Raw genomic sequence first — 20193 nt, forward strand, 5'->3', positions numbered from 1 at the left:
GAATTGTGGCATATTCAGAGGTCGGTGTTTGCAGATATCAAACTAATTTCAGTTCTTAACTTAAAATTTTATTGGCTTAACCTGTACTTAAGGTCTTCACCTTGTTTCTTTCGGCTGCGGGTTTTGTGCAAACTTTCCTATGCTCTGATTCCGAAGTTTACTGATATCTACAGAGCTCCTCCACTTCTTGTTACACTTTTCCTACATTTTGGGTTATTTTATAGAATGGCTCATGACTTGATTCAGTAATGTACACAATGGCGATTGTTATGCAGATTGAGCGAGTGTTTGCCATTGCGCAAGCGTTAAAGCCGCACTACTATGCACGCAGTAGAATTGTTCTGCGATTCCGGACGCACAGAGAACCCATTGGCAAAATGAGTGACCGTTAGTCAGCATTTGGGGGGGAGGTAACATGGGGTGGTCAGAAAAACGCAGGTGCGTCTTACCGTTTAAATGCCGTTACATGGGCTTAAATTAGCCATGGCGATCACATACGCAGCCTGAGAGCACTCTGCGTGTCAGGAGAGCTGTAGTTTTTGTGGCTGGTCAGACCTGGCGCAAGGCCGGCATTGCTGGTCGATGTGCGTCGTGTTAGCGATATTTACGCTGTTACGTGACGTCATACGCAGATGAGAATGCAGCAGTGGGAGACCCTATGCTCGTGTAAGCTTTGGAACTATTGGCATATTTTGCAGATGTGTTCTGTACTAAATCACAGCTGCGATCGCATTAGCATTCATCTCTGAATCATGTATAGAGACTATAGAAAATATATATTTACATCTGTAGGGTACCTAGGGCAAATATCTACAATAACTGGAAAATGCAAATAAGATACAGGTTGAGTCTCCCATATCCAGATATTCCGAAATACAGCATTTTTTCTTAGCATGACTGAGATTGTGACACATTTGCTTTCTGATGGTTCAATGTACACAAACTTTGATTAAGGCACAAAATTATCTTCAGGCTGTGTGTATAAGGTGTATATGAATTTCATGTATGTACACAAACTTTGTTTGATGCACTGAATTATAAGAATTACATACAGGCTGTGTGAATACGGTGTATAAAAACATATAAATGCATTCTGTGTTTAGACTTGGGTTCTATCCCCAAGATATCTCATTAGGGTATGCACATGTTCCAAAATACGGAAAAATCAGATATCCAAAATACTTCTGGTCCCAAACATTTTGGATATGGGAGACTCAGCCTGTACATTCCAGAATGTACTCTCAGTATTTACTGCTAATAGATAATAATAATAATAATGGGTAATGCTGTCCATATAGCTTCTCCCCTTAGTATCTGCGTTTATCAGGGCTTTTGTGGTGAGAAGATTTACTCAGTGTTGTGTGGTAGATGCAGCCTCTCCTATACAATGCTAGCTTTACATTGCTGTCTCAGTATATAGATGCCTTATTCCATCGGTTAAGTTAAACTAGGGACGTAATAGAAAAAGTTACTTTCAGCGACTCTGCAACACAGTGATTTCTAGGAATGTCACTCCCAGTGAAGCTATGATGTAATGACACCCATGTCAGGGCAATTATTAGTTAAGGTGCATACACACGTAACGATTTTGTAACCAACTATTATCTGTCAGATTTTGCCTTGAAAAAGTGAACGATTTTTTTTTGACGTGTGATGAACGATTTTTACAACTATGAACGAAAACTGTTCCTTCCCTTAATGAAAATCGTTATGTTGGACAGTCTGAAATGGACGATGAACTACAAACGGGAGCGCGCGATTATCGTTCATCGTTCTAACTCAGAAACTGAACGATTTTTTGAACGATAACGACGTCGTTAACGACAAATCGTTCCAAAAATCGTTGTGTGTATGCACCTTAAGGATGATGCCCTGGCCTAGGCGGTATGTTTGTTTTCTCAGACTATGCAAATTATTGTCAAATAACACCTAATGGACCTCTAGACTCCTTCCCACGTAAGTACAGTGTCATCATGCAGCTTTGTGCACTAGCATTTGTAAGCCACAACCAAATAAACTGTTTCCCTTCCAATAACTTGCCCATAATAATCACTGATTCCTGCAGGCACTTATATCCTAACAATGCAGGACACACAGAGCTTTATATAGATAAATTCTAGACAAAATATACAATTTTATACTTCAAGTTTCTGTTAATCAACATTTCCCATGGATTTATTGCTGGATATTTTTAAATAGTAAATCTGTGACCCACAGACATGGGAGCAGCCCCTGTGTGTGCTGATGCAATGTTCCCGAGAATGTAAGGACCAGCAGCACAGTAATGGGGTTTGCAAACTTCATGTATTATGGTTACATATTGGGTTTGTTCTAACCCTACCTGGTGTCTGGTCACAGTGCTGTTGCTGTTCTTCTATTCACCAGTGGCTTTACGCTGTAGAAGCAGGTTCAACCCAGTTGACCAATCCTTATGTCGTCAGCCTTTAAGCTAGAGAACAAGGCGCAGACTATCCTGATGTCTGATGTCCCATGAGTTCAGACCTTTTCAGTCACTGCTACATGGGCCTGTGTAGGTCTCAGATGACCTTAGTTGATAAAACACTCATAATTAGAGCAGGGATAAATAGGTGTGGAAATCCTTCTGCGGTACTGTATATGCCCCATCCTATAAATTAGTAATGGTAATGGAGATTGTCTCCATGTAGTGTTACCATCTTCAATCAGCGTCATTGTCCTCTAGGCATACTTATGTCTCCCTATGAGGTACGCGGCTTCTCATTTTACAAAATGTGATGTCATTTAGTCTTTATGTGCTGACATTGAACACATTCATTTCATTTTCATATCTGAGGTTTTATGTCTTTCATTCCAACAGCCTGGAGAGATTGAGAAAAACTGGCTTCAAGAATTCCATAAGGTAATCTAGCAAAGGCCATAGTGTGACCCAGACATCTCCCCTTGTCTCCCTCCTCACCCTTATCTGCCTTCTCTGCCAATCAGACGGTGCAGGACCACCAGCCGGCCTTCATCGCTCTTCATCTGCAGGAATTTGGGGGCAAAAACTACCAGGAGAACATGGGCTGTGCAGAACACTTTATCAGGTAGCCACTAAGTCCCTATATAAAGAGGAACATCTACAGTCCAGTGTATTTTATGAGCTATAAGAGTCCCACTATTGTCAACAGATTACAAATACTTAAAGCATTGTCTGAAAACTCTCCACCAATTAGGTCTGCTAGAACCAGACCACTGAAGTTGTGCAATTACCTGGTGTATGTATAGGACCATACACCCTCTTACATAGATGATCATGGCATCTAATGCTTCATAAAAATTGGAATAATGTAGTTTTGGGAGAGGAACATATTAAGTTGTGTTTTCCAGCACATGCTGCAGTGATTGTGGGTGAGTTTTAACAAACCTTCTAAATAGGATATATGGAGGTGTTACCTATAACCACAACCAACTACATTTTCTCTTTTTTTCTATTACATTCTATAAAATGATAGCTACACTCTGATTGGTTGCTATGGGCAATATCTAAATTTATCCTCTATAGAAGGATTGATAAATCTTTCCTTGAATTGTTCTATATAATCTAAGTACCAGGTACATTAACTATGGCTGATTTACAGGAAGCTGATGAGGAGTGAAGAGCTGCCTCAGTACCAGTGTGTTCGAGCCTTCATAGATAAGGATTTTACCCAGCCTGACAAATTCACAGTGAGTAAACTATGTCTAACAAGGGCAGTATTATTATGATACAGGATATATGCACACTAGGCAGATGGATAGGGCAGTATTACCATACAGGGTAGACACACTAGGCAGATGATTAGGGCAGTATTACCATACAGGGTAGGTACACTAGGCAGATGATTAGGGCAGTATTACCATACAGGGTAGACACACTAGGCAGATGATTAGGGCAGTATTACCATACAGGGTAGGTACACTAGGCAGATGATTAGGGCAGTATTACCTTACAGGGTAGACACACTAGGCAGATGATTAGGGCAGTATTACCATACAGGGTACGCACCCTAAGCAGATGATTAGGGCAGTATTACCATACAGAGTAGGTACACTAGGCAGATGATTAGGGCAGTATTACCATACAGGGTAGGCGCACTAGGCAGCTGATTAGGGCAGTATTACCATACAGGGTAGGCACACTAGGCAGATGAATAGGGCAGTATTACCATACAGGGTAGGTACACTAGGCAGATGATTAGGGCAGTATTACCATACAGGGTAGGCGCACTAGGCAGGTGATTAGGGCAGTATTACCATACAGGTAGGCAGATGAATAGGGCAGTATTACCGTACAGGGTAGACGCACTAGGCAGATGATTAGGGCAGTATTACCATACAGGGTAGGTACACTAGGCAGATGATTAGGGCAGTATTACCATACAGGGCAGGCACACTAGGCAGATTATTAGGGCAGTATTACCATACAGAGTAGGCACACTAGGCAGATAATTAGGGCAGTATTACCATACAGGGTAGGCGCACTAGGCAGCTGATTAGGGCAGTATTACCATACAGGGTAGGCAGATGAATAGGGCAGTATTACCATACAGGGTAGGCAGATGAATAGGGCAGTATTACCATACAGGGCAGGCACACTAGGCAGATGCATAGGGGAGTATTACCATACAGGGTAGGCATACTAGGCAGATTAATAGGGCAGTATTACCATACAGGGTAGGCACACTAGGCAGATGATTAGGGCAGTATTACCATACAGGTAGGCAGATGAATAAGGCAGTATTACCATAGAGGGTAGGCACACTAGGCAGATGAATAAGGCAGTATTACCATACAGGGTAGCCAGATGAATAGGGCAGTATTACCATACAGGGCTGGCACACTAGGCAGATGCATAGGGCAGTATTACCATACAGAGTAGGCGCACTAGGCAGATTAATAGGGCAGTATTACCATATAGGGTAGTATTACCATACAGGGTAGGCACACTAGGCAGATGAATAGGGCAGTATTACCATACAGGGTAGGCACACTAGGTAGATGATTAGGGCAGTATTACCATACAGGGTAGGCAGATGAATAGGGCAGTAATACCATACAGGGCAGGCACACTAGGCGGATGCATAGGGCAGTATTACCATACAGGATAGGCAGATGAATAAGGCAGTGTTACCATACAGGGTTGGCACACTAGGCAGATGAATAAGGCAGTATTACCATACAGGGTAGCCAGATGAATAGGGCAGTATTACCATACAGGGCTGGCACACTAGGCAGATGCATAGGGCAGTATTACCATACAGAGTAGGCGCACTAGGCAGATTAATAGGGCAGTATTACCATATAGGGTAGTATTACCATACAGGGTAGGCACACTAGGCAGATGAATAGGGCAGTATTACCATACAGGGTAGGCACACTAGGTAGATGATTAGGGCAGTATTACCATACAGGGTAGGCAGATGAATAGGGCAGTAATACCATACAGGGCAGGCACACTAGGCGGATGCATAGGGCAGTATTACCATACAGGATAGGCAGATGAATAAGGCAGTGTTACCATACAGGGTTGGCACACTAGGCAGATGAATAGGGCAGTATTACCATACAGGATAGGCAGATGAATAATGCAGTGTTACCATACAGGGTAGGTGCACTAGGCAGATGAATAGGGAAGTATTACCATATAGGGTAGGCAACCTAGGCAGATGAATAAGGCAGTATTACCATATAGGGTAGGCACACTAGGCAGATGATTAGGGCAGTATTACCATACAGGGCAGGCACACTAGGCAGATGATTAGGGCAGTATTACCATACAGAGTAGGCACACTAGGCAGATAATTAGGGCAGTATTACCATACAGGGTAGGCGCACTAGGAAGCTGATTAGGGCAGTATTACTATATAGAGTAGGTACACTAGGCAGATAATTAGGGCAGTATTGCCATACAGGGTAGGCGCACTAGGCAGCTGATTAGGGCAGTATTACCATACAGGGTAGGCGCACTAGGCAGCTGATTAGGGCAGTATAACATACAGGGTAGGCACACTAGGTAGATGATTAGGGCAGTATTACCAAACAGGGTAGGCAGATGAATAGGGCAGTATTACCATACAGGGCAGGCACACTAGGCAGATGCATAGGGCAGTATTACCATACAGGGTAGGCACACTAGGCAGATGATTAGGGCAGTATTACCATACAGGTAGGCAGATGAATAAGGCAGTATTACCATACAGGTAGGCAGATGAATAAGGCAGTATTACCATATAGGGTAGGCACACTAGGCAGATGAATAGGGCAGTATTACCATACAGGGTAGGCACACTAGGCAGATTAATAAGGCAGTATTACAATACAGGGTAGACAGATGAATAGGGCAGTATTACCATACAGGGCAGGCACACTAGGCAGATTAATAGGGCAGTATTACCATACAGGGTAGGCGCACTAGGCAGATTAATAGGGCAGTATTACCATACAGCGTAGGCACACTAGGCAGCTGATTAGGGCAGTAATACCATACAGGGTAGGCACACTAGGCAGGTGATTAGGGCAGTATTACATACAGGGTAGGCACACTAGGTAGATGATTAGGGCAGTATTACATACAGGGTAGGCAGATGAATAGGGCAGTATTACCATACAGGGCAGGCACACTAGGCAGATGCATAGGGCAGTATTACCATACAGGGTAGGCACACTAGGCAGATTAATAGGGCAGTATTACCATACAGGGTAGGCACACTAGGTAGCTGATTAGGGCAGTATTACCATACAGGTAGGCAGATGAATAAGGCAGTATTAGCATACAGGTAGGCAGATGACTAAGGCAGTATTACCATACAGGGTAGGTACACTAGGCAGATGAATAGGGCAGTATTACCATACAGGGTAGGCGCACTAGGCAGACGATTAGGGCAGTATTACCATACAGGGCAGACACACTAGGCAGATGCATAGGGCAGTATGACCATATAGGGTAGGCACACTAGGCAGATGAATAGGGAAGTATTACCATATAGGGTAGGCACACTAGGCAGATGATTAGGGCAGTATTACCAAACAGGGTAGGCACAATAGGCAGATGATTAGGGCAGTATTACCATACAGGGTAGGCGCACTAGGCAGCTGATTAGGGCAGTATTACCATACAGGGTAGGCGCACTAGGCAGCTGATTAGGGCAGTATTACCATACAGGTTAGGCGCACTAGGCAGCTGATTAGGGCAGTATTACCATACAGGGTAGGTACACTAGGCAGATGATTAGGGCAGTATTACCATACAGGGTAGGCACAATAGGCAGATGCATAATGCAGTATTACCATACAGGGTACGCACCCTAGGCAGATGATTAGGGCAGTATTACCGTACAGGGTAGGCACACTAGGCAGATGATTATAGCAGTATTACCATACAGGGTAGACACACTAGGCAGATGATTAGGGCAGTATTAGCATACAGGTAGGCAGATGAATAAGGCAGTATTACCATACAGGGTAGGTACACTAGGCAGATGAATAGGGCAGTATTACCATACAGGGTAGGCGCACTAGGCAGATGATTAGGGCAGTATTACATACAGGGCAGACACTCTAGGCAGATGCATAGGGCAGTATTACCATATAGGGTAGGCACACTAGGCAGATGAATAAGGCAGTATTAGGGTTGGCAGATCATTGAATAAGATGAATAAGGCAGTACAGGGTTGGCAGATCATTAGGGCAGTATTACCATACAGGGCAGGCACACTAGGCAGATGCATAGGGCAGTATTACCATATAGGGTAGGCAGATGAATAGGGCAGTATTACCATATAGGTTAGGCACACTAGGCAGATGAATAGGGCAGTATTACCATATAGGGTAGGCACACTAGGCAGATGAATAAGGCAGTATTACCATACAGGGTAGGCACAATAGGCAGGTGATTAGGGCAGTATTACCATATAGGGTAGGCACACTAGGCAGATGAATAGGGCAGTATTACCATATAGGGTAGGCACACTAGGCAGATGATTAGGGCAGTATTACCATACAGGGTTGGCACACTAGGCAGATGAATAAGGCAGTATTACCATACAGGGTTGGCAGATCTTTAGGGCAGTATTACCATACAGGGCAGGCACACTAGGCAGATGCATAGGGCAGTATTACCATATAGGGTAGGCAGATGAATAGGGCAGTATTACCATATAGGGTAGGCAAATGAATAGGGCAGTATTACCATATAGGGTAGGCAAATGAATAGGGCAGTATTACCATATAGTGTAGGCAGATGAATAGGTCAGTATTACCATATAGGGTAGGCAGATGAATAGGGCAGTATTACCATATAGGGTAAGCAGATGAATAGGGCAGTATTACCATACAGAATAGGCACACTAGGCAGATGAATAGGGCAGTATTACCATACAGGGTAGGCACACTAGGCAGATGAATAGGGCAGTATTACCATATAGGGTAGGCACACTAGGCAGATGATTAGGGCAGTATTACCATACAGGGTTGGCACACTAGGCAGATGAATAAGGCAGTATTACCATACAGGGTTGGCAGATCTTTAGGGCAGTATTACCATACAGGGCAGGCACACTAGGCAGATGCATAGGGCAGTATTACCATATAGGGTAGGCAGATGAATAGGGCAGTATTACCATATAGGGTAGGCAAATGAATAGGGCAGTATTACCATATAGGGTAGGCAAATGAATAGGGCAGTATTACCATATAGTGTAGGCAGATGAATAGGTCAGTATTACCATATAGGGTAGGCAGATGAATAGGGCAGTATTACCATATAGGGTAAGCAGATGAATAGGGCAGTATTACCATACAGAATAGGCACACTAGGCAGATGAATAGGGCAGTATTACCATACAGGGTAGGCACACTAGGCAGATGAATAGGGCAGTATTACCATACAGGGTAGGCACACTAGGCAGATGATTAGGGCAGTATTACCATACAGGGTAGGCAGATGAATAGGGCAGTCTTACCATACAAGGTAGGCAGATGAATAGGGCAGTATTACCATATAGGTTAGGCACACTAGGCAGATGAATAGGGCAGTATTACCATATAGGGTAGGCACACTAGGCAGATGAATAAGGCAGTATTACCATACAGGGTAGGCACAATAGGCAGGTGATTAGGGCAGTATTACCATATAGGGTAGGCACACTAGGCAGATGAATAGGGCAGTATTACCATATAGGGTAGGCACACTAGGCAGATGATTAGGGCAGTATTACCATACAGGGTTGGCACACTAGGCAGATGAATAAGGCAGTATTAGGGTTGGCAGATCATTGAATAAGATGAATAAGGCAGTACAGGGTTGGCAGATCATTAGGGCAGTATTACCATACAGGGCAGGCACACTAGGCAGATGCATAGGGCAGTATTACCATATAGGGTAGGCAGATGAATAGGGCAGTATTACCATATAGGTTAGGCACACTAGGCAGATGAATAGGGCAGTATTACCATATAGGGTAGGCACACTAGGCAGATGAATAAGGCAGTATTACCATACAGGGTAGGCACAATAGGCAGGTGATTAGGGCAGTATTACCATATAGGGTAGGCACACTAGGCAGATGAATAGGGCAGTATTACCATATAGGGTAGGCACACTAGGCAGATGATTAGGGCAGTATTACCATACAGGGTTGGCACACTAGGCAGATGAATAAGGCAGTATTACCATACAGGGTTGGCAGATCTTTAGGGCAGTATTACCATACAGGGCAGGCACACTAGGCAGATGCATAGGGCAGTATTACCATATAGGGTAGGCAGATGAATAGGGCAGTATTACCATATAGGGTAGGCAAATGAATAGGGCAGTATTACCATATAGGGTAGGCAAATGAATAGGGCAGTATTACCATATAGTGTAGGCAGATGAATAGGTCAGTATTACCATATAGGGTAGGCAGATGAATAGGGCAGTATTACCATATAGGGTAAGCAGATGAATAGGGCAGTATTACCATACAGAATAGGCACACTAGGCAGATGAATAGGGCAGTATTACCATACAGGGTAGGCACACTAGGCAGATGAATAGGGCAGTATTACCATATAGGGTAGGCACACTAGGCAGATGATTAGGGCAGTATTACCATACAGGGTTGGCACACTAGGCAGATGAATAAGGCAGTATTACCATACAGGGTTGGCAGATCTTTAGGGCAGTATTACCATACAGGGCAGGCACACTAGGCAGATGCATAGGGCAGTATTACCATATAGGGTAGGCAGATGAATAGGGCAGTATTACCATATAGGGTAGGCAAATGAATAGGGCAGTATTACCATATAGGGTAGGCAAATGAATAGGGCAGTATTACCATATAGTGTAGGCAGATGAATAGGTCAGTATTACCATATAGGGTAGGCAGATGAATAGGGCAGTATTACCATATAGGGTAAGCAGATGAATAGGGCAGTATTACCATACAGAATAGGCACACTAGGCAGATGAATAGGGCAGTATTACCATACAGGGTAGGCACACTAGGCAGATGAATAGGGCAGTATTACCATACAGGGTAGGCACACTAGGCAGATGATTAGGGCAGTATTACCATACAGGGTAGGCAGATGAATAGGGCAGTCTTACCATACAAGGTAGGCAGATGATTAGGGCAGTATTACCATACAGGGTAGGCACACTAGGCCGATGATTAGGGCAGTATTACCATATAGGGTAGGCAGATGAATAGGGCAGTCTTACCATACAAGGTAGGCAGATGAATAGGGCAGTATTACCATACAAGATAGTAGGCACACAAGTCAGATGCATAGGGCAGTATTTATAAAGAGAGCAGTAAGTACTTTGATTAATTTTAAAGAACAAATAATTTGTCAGAAACTGAGTATTGCTGAGTTTAACGATATTACATATACAACTTTAATGTTCAAACATTTTTGTGGTGTCGGAAGTATTTACATATACTTTTTAATAACATTGCCAGCATATCCGACACTTTTATTGTTATGGGCCCCCACAAGTTATTTGTCCTAGGAACCCCACAAGCCTTAATCTGGTCCTAATGGTCTCTGTGACATCATGGGGGATTTGAGAGTATGCAGAATCTACTTTCCCATTTTTGTACAAGTACATTATTAATAGCAAAGCTTTATGTTTGATCCCTCCTATCCTAATAATAAACGGTGAGGAATTGGTACTATTGGATTAATGGTGTTTGTGTATTTTGTGCAACTATTGATGTATATGCATCCAGGTTACCGAACACTACAATAAAATGTATTGAAATAGAAGGAATCCAAGAATGGCTAGCTTGGGTTGCATCTGGGACAATCCTATTGCTGTGTATACAGGGAGCATGTGGCTAGCGGTCTATACTTGTAATGTTTACTGTGTGCTGGTGACAATTTTTACTCAAAATTATTTTAAAGGAATTTAAAAAACCCACAAAACTATAATTGTTTTTAGCTTGTAATCAGACATACAGCATTTGGAGCTGGAGCTCAGTGGCTTAAGCATCCTCCAGGAAGGATGTAGCTGTAATTTGCCCCTCTCATGCTGCCTTTTATATTATGTGTCGATAAAAGTCCTACTGCTGGTGGATGTCATCGGTGTTAGGACTTTGCTGTGTATATTAAGTGAATTACTGCCAGCAAAGGCTTTATTTTTTCAAACCAGACTTCTATCTACATCCTTGTACCAAGACCCAGCACATCTGTAGAACAGAATAGCAGCCTTCAGATTGCAGATAAGAAATTAGTTATTGATGCAATTTAACAATATTTTATTACTGGGATTCCTAGCTGGTACAAGGCGACAGTGCGCCCTGTGCTGGCCCTGCCTCGCCAAACCTGTGACATCATGATGTCACGTCTAGAGCACTGCCCAGGGCATCCTAAGGACACTCTGGGCAGTTCTACAGGCTGCAGGGTGCCTGCCCGGACCGTCCCTTGGACACTCTTGGCTGCTCTACAGCAGCGCTACTGACTACAGTACAATGTGCCATTCCAGGCACCCCGCAAGCCACATGCAGGTGCTGTGGGGCTGCTGCGGTGTTACACCTAGGGTCCTGCATCCACACAAGGCTAGTTACCACCCTGCTCGGATTGCTGTCAGTTTTATAAATAGGTTCCTTCATAGTCACTTCGAAGTACTGTAGACATAACTTTGTTTTATCACTAGGTGGCAGCATCCTCCTCTTTCACCGTGAAGCATGTACAGCTGTGTGACTGTGTACCATTGTAGCAATGACATATTGCATTTGGTTATTGGTAGTGACATTGCAGTCCAACCATTATTAGTTGTAGGACACTGAATTATCTGCCCTCACTTCCATTAATGTCACAGACCTTCACAGTCTTTTAGCTTCAGTAGATGAACTGGTAAAATAAATATTAGTTCACTTGATTCCCATAATACCTTAACCCCCAATTTTTTTATTTAGGTTTTGTATTATTTTAATAATTTTGCTATAAAGTGCATCCTATCCCTTATACACAGCACAGCCAGCTATTTTGAGAGATCAGCATATTAATTACCTAGGAAGCAGTGACATTACTGAGGGGCCTGCTGGAAAGTTTGTCCACAGTTTTCAAATTTAAATACGCAACACATACTGCTTTTATTTCAAAACATAGTAAGTGAAGGACTGTAATGACAAATATTCCTTTTCTGCGGGTTTTGAAGCCAACTTCACACCGTGTGGCCCCACCTACCAAAGATTAACCTTAATTATATTTAAGAGAATTTAAATTATTATGGCCAAAAAAGTGTTCCGTGCAATGCCGGGTTAACAATAGGGAAGTCAGGGCGGTCGCCCAGGTGCCCCCACACATGGCTACATTACCAGCTTGGGGGCACTGTGGCATAGGTGAACTGGGTTTTCTATGTGAACTTGGGGTATTACAGTGTGTTTAACACATTTGTGGTGCTGGGAGTATTTACTCATTATACTTTTGAATAAAATTGCCAGCATAACATATTGACAATTATTTTTGGTATGGGCCCCCCACAGTTGACCGGGCCCCCCCCCCACACACATTAATCCGGCCCTGGTTCTGTGGATTGTTGCTAATGCTATGTTTCTGTGGTCACCAGCCAACCAGACTTATGGAGTCTTATGTTGGTTCACCCTCACTGCAGAATATTTGGATCTGTTCAATTTGACCAATCTGGACATGGAACCATAAATATTTTAATAGTGTGCTGGTGAGACTTGTACAGATCTGGTTGGCCAAGTTATTTGTTTTTAAATGAGGTGTCCCAAGATTCCAACACCTGTGTCCAGTCATGTGGTCATGGCACAAGTAGTTGGTCTGTGTGTTGCGTCATTGGTAAGAAAGTAGGAAACTTCCTCTCTGCTGTGGAATCTGGTTATCCGGCCTCATCTGTGCAGTTTGGCTCTGCTTGTAGGTGTCCAAATTGACATCAGATGTGATTGTTCAGCAGTCTGACAGGTTGACCTGCTTGTGGCCACATATAGGCGCAGCTTAGCCATGCCTCATTCAGAACTTGCGTGGTTATGCCTCCATGTACCTGTCCCCTCAATTGTAGGAGCCCCTGCACTTGGCTTTGATTGCTCATAAAGGAGATCAGACTTGCGTAAATATGCTTTTGAACAGTGATCCTATGAAAAAACGTGCCCTTATTTTTCTTCTTCAGGCTGCTATTAATGATTTATGGTTCTGAACTAACATGGCAACCACCGTCACATGATTTAGTGAGCAGAGAAGCTTAGGAATATCCATCTGAACTCTGATTGCACTGTGACACCCTCCTCCTCACCCATCTGCTATCACATTACATGCATAGAGCTGGGATGCTGTGTAGCAGACTGACACTGTCTGGCAGCCATTTTTGTTTGCCAACCAGACAGATTGTGTATAGGAGATAATGAAATTATTGCAAAATAGCTCAGGAAAAATCAGAAACATGCTTAAAAGGTACTTAACTTGCTCTTTGACGAAAATACAAATACGTCTTTTATGTGGGATTGCTGCTTTAAAAATTAGATGAATAGCTAATACTCACTGTTTATACTGCACAGAGAACATGGGGTGTGTGTGTGTGTGTGTGATTCTGACTGGTCGGATTACTTCCTTCATTATAGCTTAAAGCCTACTTAGAAGGTAATAGCTCAGTACCTTCTGTACCTTGTCATAACTGTAACCATCACCTAACAGCATGTCAGAACACAATGAAAAATAGTTTCTCTAAATTTTCCTGTACAGGTTAAACATGTTCCCCATCCCCTATGGTTTGTGAAATCCCTGACACTCTAAAGGTGTGTACACTCTAAGTGATATATCATTCCGAACGATGTATCGGCTACATCGCTTGGTATGGGTGATTGCACTTTCCTGTGCATCATTTGTCGCATGGGTGCGTGCATGCACGGCAGATCAGAAGATCCGGTGGCTGACACCACGCCTTTGGATGCGGCGGGCAACGATCTATCAGGCGGTCGTACACCAGATTGTGCAGCGTGTACGGACCGCCCGATTATATTGTGCCGTCCTGCAGTACACATGCATGGATTTTCAATCTGGAGCGAAAATTTGGGAATCGGCGATGTCGTTTTCGCCAATTTCAGTTATCCCCGTACCGTATTCAATTTCAAAGACTTTTTGCAGGTTCGAAAAGTCTTTGAAAAAAAAAACACCACTGAATAGGTGGCGAAAAAAAGTGCAGAATTGGGGTTTAGGGGTGCAGACTTAAAAAAAAAAAAAATAGCCTGCACCCCTGGGAATGACATTTTAAAAATAACTGTGTCAAAAAAAGTTTTTTAAAAAATATGGACACCCCAAAAAATAAAAAAATTGGGGTGAAAAAAGTGTTTAAAAATAGGGAAATAGGTTCAGGGCTATTCTGCAAGTATGCGGCAGGTGTATTCTAGAATAGGCTATTAGCGGCAGGTGTATTCTAGAATAGGCTATTAGCGGCAGGTGTATTCTAGAATAGGCTATTAGCGGCAGGTGTATTCTAGAATAGACTATTAGCGGCAGGTGTATTCTAGAATAGGCTATTAGCGGCAGGTGTATTCTAGAATAGGCTATTAGCGGCAGGTGCATTCTAGAATAGGCTATTAGCGGCAGGTGTATTCTAGAATAGGCTATTAGCGGCAGGTGCATTCTAGAATAGGCTATTAGCGGCAGGTGCATTTTTGCAGAATTTAAAAAAAATTACTTCAGGGACATAAAAATATGCTAGTACCCATTTTCATGTACCCCAAATTTGATGGGACCACTTAAAAAAACGAAAAAAATAACCTAAGTGCTCTTCTGCATCACTTCTTCAATGTCGGAAAGAAAACACCTGCTGCCGCTATTTAAAACCCCGACTTTCATTTGCAGGCTAAAACGGGAGTACCCATAGTGATACCCCATGTTTTGACAGCTTTAGGGGGGTCCTACAATTTATTCCAGGTAAATTACGTGTTTTTTTCACCGATCCAATTTTGCCGGCTCCCGTAGCTGTTTAATTGAATACGGAGATAAAGCGGGCGCGCGCCCGATACTTTGTCCGGGGAAAAGCTCCGATGTGGAGCGAAAAGTCCAACATGGACTTTTCGCTCCCATATTGAATACCCCTCTAAGTCTAATGTGTTCCCAGCATTAAACGAAAAGTGAGAGTAATTAGCCTATATACAACTCTGCTTAAGTGATATGATGCTGGACTGTACTGGTAACACCATTATCTGTTCCAGTTTTATCGTTTCTAGCCTGATAAAGGGTCATGAGGCCAGTTTCCCTTATCTACAACGTAATGAGAGAATTGCACGAACTCCGATTACAGGACCTCAGCAAGCACTATAGAACTGTTACAAATGTCAGTTGCAGGTATGTGTCAGATATCAGAGCACAAACTAGGTTCACCCTCCAGATGCGTTTGCTAAAAGAATGTTAATCTCTATTTATTTGTCCTGTTACCTGTGTTTTAACTACAGATATACCAGAGTCCTTCATGACAAGATTTAGGGCCTATTTATCATTGGCAAAAGTGGGGCCCCGAAAACTATCATTCTTTATTGCTGCATATAACAGCGGTAAAGGTATTTTGATTTGTGCCAATTTCTCATGGTCTTCATGCGGCCCATGCACACTGACAGAGCTGGAGGGAGATCCCTCTTTGCGCTCCGATAGCTCTCGCTAATGGAAAGAAGTTGCTATCGTCGTCTGTAGATGGCCTTAGCTACCGGAGACAAGGGTCTTTTGGAGCTTTTATACAGTAGATTGCACAGTTGCAACATCCCCATCCATTTTATTTTATATTTATTTAGTCATGTGGCACACTTTAAATTGTTTTTATTTATTAGTCTACCTAAACAATTTTTATTTATATTTTTTTTTCCTCTATACAAAAAGGAAGAGGTCTTTCTTTTTGTAAGCAAATGTGAACAAAATCTTTTTATTGTATAAGAAATACGTAGGAGAAATCTTGGGTGCTTGATTGAGGGCAAGGTTGCTTTATAGTGAGTGCTATTTGTGGGTGGGGTGGGCAGATGGGCCAACGTGATTGAGGGCAGCGTTGCTGTGTAGTGTAAGCTGCTGGTGTATTACCTGGGTGGGCGAGCAGATGGGCAGCCAGTGAGAGTTGCTATTAGAGAGGGGGCAGGACCCCCCTATAGCTCTCTACTGAGACTACACTATATATATATCTATCTAGTATATATAATATAATGTGTGTATATTGTATGTTCATGTTTGTCCAGAAACCGGAAGTCCGCATCTAGCGGGGAACCGGAAGTCTGGGTCCGGCGAGTGGATGTCAAACCTACCATGCTGTGGCTACGAGCGCAGCTGCCGCCTATTTTTGATGCTCAGTAGAGCTAGTATAATGGTATTGGGTGGTGGATGTTTATTGAAAAGGTCCAGTATGACTCTATATATTGCGGGTACCATTTTGTTGAAGTCTCAACTTATTTAATGGACGCCGCCATGTTTTAAAGGACATGGCGGCGTTCATTAAATAAGTTTCTGGTTCCACGCTAGACGCGAACTTCCGGTTTCCGGTCCGGGAATGGAGATACACTTCCGGTTGGCGCTAGAAAGCCACAGACAGAGTGATTAATGGTCTAATAGGTTTCGGTATAAATACCCCTAAAAGTCACCTAGATCATTAACCCTGAGGAAGCCATTTACTGGTGAAACGCGTTGATGCATCCACCTCTACCTACTTCTAGGAGAACAATCAATTAGGAACCAGTTTCCTCCAACATGAATTTTTTGCTACATCCAGCGACCAGAATTTACAGATGAGCCAAAATCTACCTTCTTTTGTACGTTGTTTCGTGTATTATATTGTGCTGTAATATAAATGTGTGTAAATTTATACTAAAATACTGCACTATGGAGACTTCTTATATTTATTGAGGTTGAAAGCTGATGTTAATCTGTGCGGAGGTTGTAAAATAACCATCAAGGAGCATTAAGTGTATGGGAGATAGAGACCTCTGCTGATATGCTGATTATTGGCATTAATCTGGTACACATATTTTATACTTGAATTCACATATACGGAATTCTATACTACTACACTATTAGGTGCTTGTTCTCTACCCCACTTACTACAATGTTTTGCACAGTATCACCTAACGGTCTTTTGGAGAACTGAGCTGCCACCCACAGAAGAAAGGGATTCAGTATGAATTACCGCCGGCCGCATGGTTCAAATCCCGACAGCAGCAGCCCAACAAGGATGAAAATCCTGATCGTCCCAAGGTAAGTATTCACTAACCTATTCTACCCCCTAACCCTCCCTTAGGGGTGCCTAACCCTAACCTCCCCCCTAAGTGTCTAACCCTAATCCCCCCTCTGAGTGCCTAAACCTAACTCCCCCGCCACCTAAACCTAAGTCCCCGGGGGGAGGGGGTGCCTAACCCTAACATCCCCCCGGGGGTGCCTAACCCTTCCTTCCCCCTAGCATAAACCTAACCTCAGGGGGGGTGCCTAACCCTAAGTCCCCCCGGGGGTGCCTAACCCTAACCCCACCTTCCCCTAGCCTAAACCTAACCTCCCGGGGGGTGCCTAACCCTAAGTCAACCCGGGAACCCTAAACCTAACCTTCCCCTCCCCTGCGGCTGTCCGCGCCGTCGCACGGCTTACCTTCAATCGGTAAGCCAGGTGTCGGTCTCCCAGCGTTGGGAAAATGACCGGTTTCGGGATTTCGACGCCTGTCATTTAACCCTTGCCGGGATTAGACAGTCGGGAAGCCGGCGGTCGGGATTCCGTCCATCGGCTTCCCGACTGTTTCCCCCCGACGAAAGTGGGAAGTGTGACTGTATTCCATGAATAAAGTTTTTCAGGCAAGCTAAGCCACCCTACTAATATAAGGAGTTGGCGCCCATACTCAAAATAACTAAAACACACACACACACACACACACACACACACACACACAGACACACACACACATATATACAGTAACAGTCAAAAGTTTGGACACACCTTCTCATTTAATGTTTTTTGTCTATTTTAATTATTTTCAACATAGTAGATTAATACTGAAGACATCAAAACTATGAAAGAACACATGGAATTATGTTGTAAACAAAAAAGTGTTACACAAATCAAAATATGTTTTATATTTTAGATTCCTCAAAGTAGTCCCCTTTTGCTTGGATCACAGCTTTGCACACTCTTGGCATTCTCTCAATCAGCTTCATGAGGTAGTCTCCTGGAATGGTTTTGAAGTAACAGGTGTGCCTTGTCAAGAGTCAATCTGTGGAATTACTTGACTTCTTAATGTGTTTGAGACCATCAGTTGTGTTGTGCAGAGGTAGGGTTAGTACACAGTGGACACCACTATTTGACTACTGTTGTAATCCATATTATGGCACCAACCACTCAACTCGGTAAAGAGAAATGACAGTCCATCATTACTTTAAGACATGAAGGTCAGTCGATTCGGAAAATTTAAAGAACTTTGAATGTATCCTCAAGTGCAGTTGCAAAAGCCATCAAATGCTATGATGAAACTGGCTCTCACGAGGACTGCCCCAGGAAAGGAAGACCAAGAGTTACCTCTGCTGCAGAGGATAAGTTCATTAGAGTTACCAGCCTCAGAAACCACTACTTAACAGCACCTCAGATTAGAGACCACATAAAGTCTTCACAGAGTTCAAGTAGCCGACAAATCTCAACATCAACTGTTCAGAGGAGACTGCGTGAATCAGGCCTTCATGGTCGTATTGCTGCGAAGAAGCCACTACTGAGGATGAACAACAAGAAGAAGATAATTTTTTTGGCCAAGAAACACAAATAATGGACATTAGACCAGTGGAAATCTGTAATTTGGTCTGATGAGTCCAAATTTGCGATTTTTGGTTCCAACCGCCGTGTCTTTGTGAGACGCAGAGAAGGTGAGCGGATGGTTTCTGCATGTGGTGTTCCCACTGTGAAGCATAGAGAAGGAGGTGTGATGGTGTGAGGGTGCTTTGCTGCTGACACTGTTGGTGATTTATTCAAAATTCAAGGCACACTTAACCAGCATGACTACCACAGCATTCTGCAGCGCCATGCCATCCCATCTGGTTTGCGCTTACTGGGACCATCATTTGACCCCAAACACACCTCCAGGCTACTTGACCAAGAAGCAAAGTGATGGATTGCTGCGTCAGATGACCTGGCCTCCTCACCCGACCTAAACCCAATTGAGCTGGTTTGGGATGAGTTGGACCGCAGAGTGAAGGAAAAGCAGCCAACAAGTGCTCAGCACCTCTGGGAACTCCTTTAAGACTGTTGGAAAACCATTCCAGGAGACTACCTCATGAAGCTAATTGAGAGAATGCCAAGAGTGTGCAAAGCTGTCATCCAAGCAAAAGGGTTGGAGCCATAATATGGATTACAACAGTAGTCAAATAGTGGTGTCCACTGTGTACTAACCCTACCTCTGCACAACACAACTGATGGTCTCAAACACATTAAGAAGGCAAGTAATTCCACAGATTGACTCTTGACAAGGCACACCTGTTACTTCAAAACCATTCCAGGAGACTACCTCATGAAGCTGATTGAGAGAATGCTAAGAGTTTGCAAAGCTGTCATCCAAGCAAAAGGGGGCTACTTTGAGGAATCTAAAATATAAAACATATTTGGATTTGTATAACACTTTTTTGTTTACAACATAATTCCATATGTGTTCTTTCATAGTTTTGATGTCTTCAGTATTAATCTACTATGTTGAAAATAATTGAAATAAACAAAAACCATTGAATGAGAAGGTGTCCAAACTTTTGT

The 20193-nt window shown here is 43.2% G+C and overlaps 1 protein-coding gene across 8 annotated transcripts in view; it reads left to right on the top strand.

Moving 5' to 3' along the window:
- Positions 1 to 20193, top strand: part of LOC148509393 (inositol polyphosphate-5-phosphatase A-like) — a 72130-nt gene that overhangs the window by 8017 nt on the left and 43920 nt on the right. For all 8 annotated transcript variants that reach the window (XM_088443437.1, XM_088443440.1, XM_088443435.1 and 5 more), the window contains 3 exons: positions 2837 to 2878; positions 2962 to 3062; positions 3597 to 3684. In XM_088443437.1, the coding sequence (XP_088299563.1) occupies positions 2837 to 2878; positions 2962 to 3062; positions 3597 to 3684 (231 nt within the window). The remainder of the gene's footprint in view (positions 1 to 2836; positions 2879 to 2961; positions 3063 to 3596; positions 3685 to 20193) is intronic.

This window comes from Taudactylus pleione, unplaced genomic scaffold (genome assembly GCF_031769625.1).
Source record: "Taudactylus pleione unplaced genomic scaffold, aTauple2 ptg000329l, whole genome shotgun sequence".
Classification (NCBI taxonomy): domain Eukaryota; kingdom Metazoa; phylum Chordata; class Amphibia; order Anura; family Myobatrachidae; genus Taudactylus; species Taudactylus pleione.